The sequence below is a fragment of the Tachypleus tridentatus genome, chromosome 7, assembly GCF_004210375.1.
Source record: "Tachypleus tridentatus isolate NWPU-2018 chromosome 7, ASM421037v1, whole genome shotgun sequence".
In the NCBI taxonomy this organism is placed as follows: domain Eukaryota; kingdom Metazoa; phylum Arthropoda; class Merostomata; order Xiphosura; family Limulidae; genus Tachypleus; species Tachypleus tridentatus.
Window position 1 is genome coordinate 47,367,864 of NC_134831.1, and position 10,802 is coordinate 47,378,665.

General features: G+C 29.2%; 1 protein-coding gene across 1 annotated transcript in view; it reads left to right on the forward strand.

Annotated features, from left to right (window-relative positions):
* LOC143255594 (stAR-related lipid transfer protein 7, mitochondrial-like) overlaps nucleotides 1-8,954 on the forward strand; it is a 49,273-nt gene extending 40,319 nt beyond the window's left edge. Inside the window, exons 5-8 of the mRNA XM_076511477.1 lie at nucleotides 2,059-2,103; nucleotides 2,608-2,745; nucleotides 4,981-5,065; nucleotides 8,748-8,954. Coding sequence (XP_076367592.1) covers nucleotides 2,059-2,103; nucleotides 2,608-2,745; nucleotides 4,981-5,065; nucleotides 8,748-8,881 — 402 coding nt within the window. The 3' untranslated portion in view covers nucleotides 8,882-8,954. The remainder of the gene's footprint in view (nucleotides 1-2,058; nucleotides 2,104-2,607; nucleotides 2,746-4,980; nucleotides 5,066-8,747) is intronic.
* The last annotated feature ends 1,848 nt before the right edge of the window (nucleotides 8,955-10,802 follow it).

Sequence of the window (10,802 nt, forward strand, 5' to 3'; positions counted from 1 at the left end):
ACTGTCTGCAGGCAGTGAAGGGTGATATGGATGTGGGACATTGTGGGCTTGAGCACCCACATCTTGCTTTCCTAATTTTTAATTTTCTTATGTGAGACTAGCAAATTGGAGGTTAAAACTGATAGATAATGTATCCACATCACAATGTAGGTTCTACTTCCTCAGTAACCTCCAAAACCTAGGATACAATTTATAATCCCATGTTGTAGCTTGTACCCTAGGATCCCCTTTTTGTTAAAAAAGTGTATAGCATATTTAAATTAAAAAAAAATCAAATATTGTTGATTTCTGCCCAGTGTTCTGAATGTCAAAGTGAAGAAATTCAACCAAGCACAGGTAAATGGCAGGAGTAACTATGACTCTCTAAAGGTAGCCAAATGCCTCGTCATCTAATTAGTGAAGTGCATGAATGGATTAACAGGATTCCCACTGTTTCTATCTTCTATCTAGCAAAACCACAGATAAATCAGCAGGATTGAAAAAAAACATCATGTTAATGTGTTTTGGTTAATGGCTTGAATATTTTATGGTTATAATATGTATATTTAGACTTTTTCTATGCTATTGATAACTGTAACTATTATCATTAACTTGTAGTATAATACAATGAAATGTTTAAAATTAAGATACAGGAAAACTGCACATACTTCCTAATGCTTCATCAAATAATCTTAAAACATCATCATCTGGTTACATTCTTATTTGGATGTCATTAGATTTTCGCATATAATTTATTTTAATTTATTGTTCTATTATTCTTTCCTATGCTTTAGCATTGTTATTTACTGAAACATACATTAGTGAGTGTTCCCAGCCAGTGTTATGGTATTGTAATCATGAGCAGAAACACTTTAGCCCTTGACAGAATGTGGGGATATTTGTGTTATGCTACCCTTGTGAACCAAGAGGGTTATGGCTTGTATGTAAAAAGTTATTAAACCTTTCAAATATGCATCTTGAAACATAACACACAGTTAAGTAAAATATAAAACTAAAACCTAAATATAATGCAACTACCTAACTGACATATATCTAGGTGAGAAACAATGCTAAATTGTTAATGAGAACATAAGCAGTAACAATGCTAAAAGTGGTTTGCTAATTTTAAAATAACTGTTGGGAAATTGTATTTAACATTTGTTTTTTTTCTGTTGGTTGTAAATACCTAAATTAACTGAGTGTAAGTGGCAACAATGCGTGTAGAAAGTGGGCTTGGCATCTGTCAAAATTCAGATAACTTCATCTTTCTCTCAATGTACCCTATAAGTTTCTATATATACATGGAAGTATAGTGTATGGGAAATGTTCTCAAGTTTCTAAGACAAAGTTAATGTCTTGTGAACTTTTAAATCATGAGAGAGTAAAACTGAACTTTAAGAATCTCTCTTTAAGGTTTCTTATGAAATAAAGCAATTAAAACTTAGATATTATAAAACTTTGAATTATAATGGAACCTTTAATGCTGATTTTATTGGCAAACATTGATTATAAAATAGCTTAATTAGATTTTGAACATAACTATGTGAAATCTCATGACATGCATAGAAAAGGGTGCTTGTATTACTTCAACATCTTTACGAGGAACCATTTTTATCACCACTGCTGAATCATTTTCTCCACTAACCACAAAAGTGGCAATTCTCTTCTAAAATGTATGTACATTTTTTATTCACTACAGGCTATTAAATACAAAGTTGGTGAAAAATAAATTGTGTTGAATAGTATAATATATCTCAGTTTGTTTTATTTCATGACTGGCAGTTACCTACAAAAATGTTTGCAAAAGCAAATTGTTTGTTTAGTGGTGTAATATATCTAGAAATTATTTGTTTTATAACAGGCAAATTCTTGCAACAATTATTAAAACAAATTGTTTGTTCAATAGTGTAAGATATCCAAGCATTATTCATTTCTTGTTAAACAGTTCCCTACAAACATCTTGGTAAAATCAAATTCTTTGGTGAGTAATGTGGTATACATGGGTATTATTTGTTTCATGTCAGACATTTTGCAATGAAAGTTTAATTTATCTAAAAGAATTCTGTATTTGTATTTTAGTATCCATTGTACTGCAGAGACTACGTCTATATTAGACGAGCAGTGGTGAGTGTAAACATTTCTGCAAAATATATTCCTTAAAGAATGTAAAACAAAACAATATACTGAATGAAATGATAGAATAATAGTATGTTTAAAAGAGTTATATTTATTCAAACAATCTATGAAAATTATAGTTATGTATAGTATGAAGAATTAATATAGTTTTCTATTTTAGGTAATAGATAAAATAACAATCTTTGGAATGTTTAAAAACTTAATTTTTAAAAATATAAAACAAACAGATCAACAGGTTCTTGGTCATGTGTGGTGTAAGATGAAGTGAAGATGGCCATAATTTTATATGTTTTAAGGTAAATGTAATTAATATAGTTATTATTCTTGTACTTTGTATGATACAAAAATTTGAATTACTTTGTTAACTTGTACAGTTGTTTTTCTTTTTATCATAATTTTGTGTTAAAAGTACTTCATCTTTATTTTTAGTTATTTATTAAGGAATGTATCATTTCATTAAATATGGACTCTTTCATCTCTTATTTTGTTTAGGTAGATTTATTATCTAATGTCATGGTGCTAGTTTCTAGAGCAGTGGATCATCCAGATTGCCCTGAGAGTCGGAAGTGTGTCAGAGTGAAGAGCTATTCCTCTAAGTTAATTATACGACCTTATGCAAGCTTTGATGAAGTAAGAAGATGTATATTTGTATAGTTATGAAAACCAAGTTTTTCAAAATATGCAGAATTTTTTTTTGTGGACTTCTTTCATTTTGTGTGTTTGAAGATTTGTTTGAGTCAACTTTGCATCCATCACATTTTCAAAATATAATTTTACTCAACTGTTTAACCTTGCAGTCCCTGAATGTAAATGTATGATCAGGAATTGATAAACTATTTAAAAATATTTGGAAAGTTTCAGTGAATGATTATAATTTGAAAAGTAATTCATGTTATATGGTACATTTGAGGAAAAAAGATTGAGAAAAATTTGCACATTATAAACAGATGTGTTGAAAGTTAAGACAGTGTAATAGTACACTGTATGAACAACTAAAGTTTATCAATCTGTTGTATCGTTAAGTAGGTAATACTTAATAATAGGGATTTCTATGAAACAAAATGGTTGTCATAAAATCATCTATTTACAACTATCTGTAAACTATCTGAATATTAATAATGACTATTTCTTAGTATTGGCTAAGCAAATACTAAAGTTTATTGTACATACAAAGCCACCTAATTTCCATAAACATGTTTATGGAGTGAATGCAAATTTCACTATTTCAACATATTTTCATCTAAGTAAATGTCTTTTTCAGACAAGCATACAGAAAAAAATTGATGAACATTATCTTCTGCTTGGGGTTTCAATGGTTCCTTTCTTTTACTTAAAAGAATACTAGTGTGTGTGTGTTTGAAATAGACAATTTGCTGCTTTGAACGTATAATTAGATGTGAGGATAGGGTTGGTAGATATGATGAGTCGTAAGAACAAGTCATGTATACATGAACTTTACTTTTGGTATCACTGGCACACACAGATATAGCAATAAAAATGGAAAAAAGAAAAGTATAATAAAAAAATTAAGCCTATATAGTGACAATTAGGGATTGAAATACACAAATTAGATAGCTATATTAATATGGGAAGTTTTAATACTACAAAAAGTATTCAAATGAGAATCGAAGCTACAAAACTGAGTTACTTAAAATTAAAAACAAATTATCATTACTTTCACTCATGCTAGCATAATTACAGTGATTTGTCAAAATAGGGATAACAATTTTTAAGTTTTAACTGAGTTTTTATAGTTTTGACTTTCTTTTTCATTACTCTTTGTAGCCTTAATCTTTCTATATTACCATAGCTGCTTTATAAAATTAAAATTTTCTTTATTATACTTATCATATAAAAAGGTATTGTGTAAGACTTAAATCATGGAGGAGTTTTCAGAATTTAGAATATAATTAGTTACCCCCCCACCACACAAAAAAAAAAAAAAGTGGTTGAAATAACCAACTGTACAAGGTGCAGTAAATATAGTTCTGGATTTGATGTAAGAATATTGTTGGTATACAGGCAGTTTAGATAAGTGTTAGAATATTGTGTAGTTGCTTTATCTATTAAGTATAGCAAGGTTACAGAAACCTTTATTTGTTACAGACTTGCTTCATGATGTAATCTGTACATATCAAACTATGTATATTATTAAGTTTTTTTACATGATTAATATGTGCATATATGTTACTTTATCAACAAGTTCATGTCTAATTTCTTGAACAAAAGTCTCACATTGGCACAGCATTGTGTCTACACAATGGGTTTTAATACCTATGATGAGTAAAGCATAGATAGCAGCTTTGTGTTAACTACATGTAAACAAATATATACAAAATATTTTAATTTTACATGTTAATTTACATACTTTTTAAGTTTTTAAAACATAATAATCAGAAAGCAAAATATAACATGGTAAACCTGAATTTGGTCACGTACTTTTGAATGCTTGTTGACTTGTGCTTATTCATCAGGATATTTTAGAACATTTTGGTGTATAAACTAATTTATTTTGCAAAGTTATCTTTAATTGAAAGTTGTCTTTAATTTTTTTCTATAAACACTATTTGGACACTAAAGTTTGGTTAACTTGTTTTATAGAGGTGGTCTGTTCATTAAAATCACCTTGCTTTTGTTTTGATGTATACATTATTAACAATGATGATTTATAAGAATATTTTTGGATTATTGCATTGTTTAGTAATAAATGTGTATGTTACTATAAGAAATATTTATTTTTCAGGCTTAATGGACTTTTTGTTTGGCTCTTGCAAGTTATTTGAATATATAAATTCTTAAACTTCAGGCAGTTGTTTATTATGTAGTTTTACTGTTCTTTTGTTAATTTTGCATGTAAATTTACAGAATGGATTTGATTATGTGCTTACTTACTTTGATGATCCCAAAGCAATCTTTCCGTCTCCTGCTTACAATTGGATTGCTTCCACAGGTGAGTGTTCTTCTAATTATATATAGTCAGGTAAGCTTTACTGGAATTATTATAACCTAAAACATATTATATTAGCATGTTTGGTATTGTTTTATCATACCAAAACAGATATTGGTAGTTATGATAATATGAGAGAGTTGATCACAGTTAAATAAGTGGCAGGAATATAGAGACAAATTGACAGTTCATAAATTTGATAACTTAAGGGTAACATTTTAATTATATGCTACCTCCTAAAAGAGGGAGAAACTCATAACAAGTATATACACAAGATGAACAATTCCCATGTTTCGTATGAATTACACTTTTCAGAGGAATATTTGTAGTCAAACTCACTGGCACCAGCAAGAAACCAGCAATCTTGAATAACTATAATAATGTAATGTAGAATCATTACCACAGTCTTTTTTTTTCTCATTTTTACTTTAAAAAAAAAAGAAATTTCTATGATTGTGGTTGCCCTACATTAGTTTTACAAAAACAAACTCTCTTTCATTGTATGTTAAAAAGTGAAGTGCTTTCTAAGAATACAGAGCATACAGAAGTTTCAACACTGTGATACCAAGTGTAAATTCACTGTCATAGCAGCTTTCAATAAACATGAGATATTGAATGCAAATCTCATGTTCTTACCAGATTTCAGTAAATTTGAGGTACTGAGTATAATTCTTATGTTGTAGTAAGTTTTGCTCACTCAATAACTAAAAATTAATTTACACTAAAATAACTCTACGTTACATTAGTCATGTTTATCTCTGTGTAACTAAGCAATGTCTTTACTTCTCTTTAGCCACCAATAATATTTTGAAGTGACACAGTTTATCTCAGGTGAACAGACAATTCTCTCTTTTAATGTGATTATGTTATAGAGTTTCTAATTTTTGTTGTTATTATTAGTAAGGTGTAGACCTAAAAGAAACTAAAACTTTTTCTACTCATTGTCTGTTACTTTGTTAGTCAGGAGTAACACATCAAGTAAAAGTGAACATGATTGATTTGTGTATTTAAATACTTAAAAAAATATTTAGCATAGAAATATAGAAACAGGTAGTTTTTGTGATATGTTAGAATTTTGAATATAGAACTCATTGGAATTTGGTCACCACAATAATACTTGGTTTGAATATATTTGTTTGATGAAAGGAAATGTCATTGACATGGTGCTGGTAAACAGGAGCATCACTTCACAAAATGTCATTGACATGGTGCTGGTAAACAGGAGCATCACTTCACAAAATGTCATTGACATGGTGCTGGTAAACAGGAGCATCACTTCACAAAATGTCAATGACATGGTGCTGGTAAACAGGAGCATCACTTCACAAAATGTCAATGACATGGTGCTGGTAAACAGGAGCATCACTTCACAAAATGTCAATGGTGCTGGTAAACAGGAGCATCACTTCACAAAATGTCAATGCTTCTCCCTTCCTCCCAAGCTTTGGATGGCAGGTGCTCTTTCCAGTAAAACAAAATATAAATAATCAGTAGAAAAAAAGAATTATATTTTATTATCTTTAAAGAGAAAGGTAGAAGTAAAAAATGATAGTGTATAAAGAACAGTGGTCAGGGGGTGCAGCACAGGATACATTAGTTTTGGATCTTTTGGAGCACTGAAGCTGCACTCACAATTAATCTTCTGTCTGTAGATGACCAATTGGTGGTTGAATTGCAAGAATCTGAAAGCATCTATGCTCTATGTGACAATCTTGAAGTAGCTTTATACTTATAATGATGTTGGGTATAATAAATTTATTTCATAAAACAGCAAGTTTTAAGTGACTACTGTCATAGAAACTAACACTTTAGGACTAATCTCACAGTTGGATGGGATTTTTTGGGTTCTTAGGTAGAATTGAAACAAAATAAGAAAAAATTAGTACTTGTGTTAGATATAATCTATACAAGAGTGGAATGTGATACTTGCATAGTACATTTTCTTTTATCATAATATCAATTTCATGTTTAGTCTTTAAGTTCCATTGAAGTATACTGAAATCAAGTATATAAGTTTGATGTCTAGAAACCCACTTTTTTAGGAAATAAACATTTGGAGACAGCTTAACTGGATAATGAAGAAAACTTTATTATAAATATACAATGTTTCAACAAGATTGTCATCCTCAGGTACAAGTAGTTCAGAGAAACACACAAAAATATATATACAGTATGGAAAAAAAAAGAACATGTTTTCTTCATTATCCAGTCCAGCTATCTCCAAATGTTGATTTTTAATTATGTGAATATTTCTGTCAATTTAATAATTAAAATTTAGATTGACACATTACTTGATAGTGATACAAGAAATAGCCCACTAATTTTACTGACAACTTTTCATGTTATAGAAATGTTGTGGTATTAAAAATGAAGAATGAATTATCTGTTATTGTAAACCATACCATTTTATTGGGTGAGTTTCAGGATATTTATTGTGAATACTGTTTTCATGTGCATACTTTTGCAGCAACTGTTCTACCTCAGAGAATGATACATCACAATTTTCTGTTTTCAGAAGTGATTGATTCATGTACTTTTATCCTAGTAATACAAATAGTGTTTAAAAGGAATACAAAACACATTGTAATGAAGGATTGTAACTATTGTGGAAAATGTGTATTTTGAGTGAAACGAGATAATTTAATGAAGTCTATAGTTTAAAAGTGAAAGCTTCTGTGGACATATTATTTAGAAGTTTTCAGAAAAGAAAATGTTAGCTTGCCAAATTGTACAGTGCTGTAATCTACTTCATATCCAGGTAGAAGGTGTAATATCTGGACAATGATATAACACACACACAATAACAAAAACACAACTAGTGTCTCAATAGATTACAATTACATGTAAAATTTAGTATATAATTTGTTACTGTAACTTGATATTTTCACTGTTAGGTCATGTTTAACAGTACTAGAATTTCAAAGTAATTTCCTGATATGTCTGCTGAAAAAGGAAAAAGAAATGTACTTGTTAAACCAAAGTAAGAAGAACTTGCTTAATAAATCATTTACATTAGAAGATACTGTACACTGATTTTCTCCATAAACCTTGTTTTAGAACACTAAAAAGACCTGGATACTACAGTAGTGTAATATTCTGTGGTAATAATAAAATACAGGTTAAATTCTGAAGTGTAATTATGTTTCAAAGCTAAACTTTACAATTAGAAGCTGAAGTACAAGTTTTAAGATAAAAGTTAATTCAAAATGCTCATAAAAAACCTAGAGATAAAAAGGACCGTGTGTGGCTTAGTCAGTTGTATCGTTTGTATCCCACAGCTTCAAAAACATCATCCTCTGCACTTTTTTGCTGTAGGTATGCTTTAAGAGTGACAATGAATCCCACTGTTCAGAGTAGTCCAAAAGTTGGGAGTGGGTTTCTTATCTTTAAGTCTGTCAGTTGACATCTTGTTATGGGACATTGAAAGGAAAAATGATTAAGACATGTAGTTTAGTCTGGTATCAAATGACCAAAAGTTGTAAAAGGTTCATTATACCATCTATATGATGATTTTTTTCACATGATTAGAAATTTAAATTTATGCAATGAGTTTTAGAGATAACATAAGGATTTGGTCTGCTAGTTTCAGGTTGATATTGCATGTACAGAGTTGTAGGAACATTATTTGAATGTATTTCAACTTCAGAGAAAGGTATAAAAACCATAACATCTTTGAATATTTCAGGTGTTCCTGACTTTGTCAAAAAACTACATGATGCAGCCAAAAGACTGCAGCAGCAATCATTGTCTCAAGAAAAGTGTCCTAGTTTCTCTGGTTCATATACTACTGTGAACATACAGCATTTTTCATATGCTTAAATTAAACTTGCCAAACATGATGCTTTTGTTTGTTTGTTTTAACTAGTTTTCATTAAAAAATCAAAGTATAAAACAGTTTTGTTTCACTTATTTAATTTAATGTTTAAAATAAATACAGTTTTCACTTCTTGTAATTTCCAGATAACAATTATGAGTGTGATCTTTTGCAACTTTCTAGTTTTAAAATCTTCAATAGTAATTACAAATTATCACAACTATTTTATGGTGTTTGTAGTTATAGGCTTTCTTGAAAATAGGTAGATAGTTAAACTTCTGGTAATGATGGGATTTTATTCTAACCATAGCTTTTACTAAAGTTGGTGAAGTGTTAGTTTTTTTTTATACAGCATGTTAGGTTTTTACCTTGAAAAACAAAGCAATATATTGTTCATTTTAGTTGAAGGTGGAATTGAAAATATTATAGGACATTGTTTCATAAAATTGCATTTAAATTTATGTAATGATGTGGCAGATATTTATCTTGAACTGCAAATCTTTAGAAAACTAAGTTTGTTACCTGTACAGTAAAATCAAAGTACAAGACGTAGAAAAATAATTTTAAAAAAGTGTTAAACATTGGTAAAACATATGTCTGTAACAAAAACTTCATTATTATTTGCAGTGTTATAGGCAGAAGCCCTTTGCTAGGCATCTTAAACTGTGTTACATAGATAAAAGGCTTGGACAGAATAATTAGACAATTCTGTCCAAGTCTGTTTTTTATGTAACATGGTTTGAATTGCATTTTTTACTATCTATAGACTGTTTATCACCTTTCAGTTAATGATTATTTACTAGTGTAAATTGTATTACTTTTCTCTTAATAATGGCATTATTGGATATTTTGTAGATTATCATCTTTCAGATATCAACAATATATCTTGAATGCGTCGTGCATTGTCACCTTTCTACTAGTAATGGTATAACTTGAACACTTCAGAGACTGTTGCCTCTCTTTTAATAATGGAATATTTTGGATGCTTCAGACATTGTCCCTTATTAGTAACAGTATTTCTTGGCCTATGTGCAATTTCTTGGGTGCTATGTAGACTGTCATTGTTCAGTTAATAATTATAAAGTACTTTTTAGTGTTATCATTCAATTAATTTCATAAGTTAAAGCTTTATAGCTAATAATGAATGGTATATCTTGGATGCTTCATAGAATAAATCTTACTGTTGATAATGGTATATCTTGAATATTCATAGGTTAACATTTTCAATTAATCTAGTAGGTTGCAGATACTTCATACACTGTAGCCTTTCAACTTATGGTATTTTATCTTGGAAACCTCATAAATTCTTTTTTTAAGGGTAAAATATCTTGTACTTTAAAAACTCATTTAGCTATATTTGAAATTACATTTACCTGAAGGCTTGAACTATCTAAGATTTGTCTTGTTTTAACTTATAATCAGGGGTGTGAAATTCAAATTGCTTAAATCTGAGATAACAAGATTTGTTTTAAGGACAAGTTTTATTGTTAGTTTTTGCATGTTGAATAAGAAATTTTGATTTTTTTGCATCATTGTTCTGTACTCTAGAATGCATGCAAGGTTCTTAAAATTCTGGACTGCAGAAGTTTAACATAGAGACAAACTTTTAAACGTGTACTTGTAAACATTGAACCAAAACTACATACACAAATATACCTATATATCTCTGTAATGCACAAAATTTCAGTTAAACAGTGATAAACATATATTAATTAGTGCAACTGTATAATTACATTGCTTGTTTTTATGTACAGTAGATGCTCTGTAAACTGTTATATATTTTAAACACCATTGTAGTTCATGGCAATATTAATACAAACCAAGATTTCAGTATCAGTTCCTGAATAGGATATTCTAATTGCTGCATTCTAAAAATCCTAAATATTAGAAACCATAAATATATAAATATATATGGAGAACATAGAT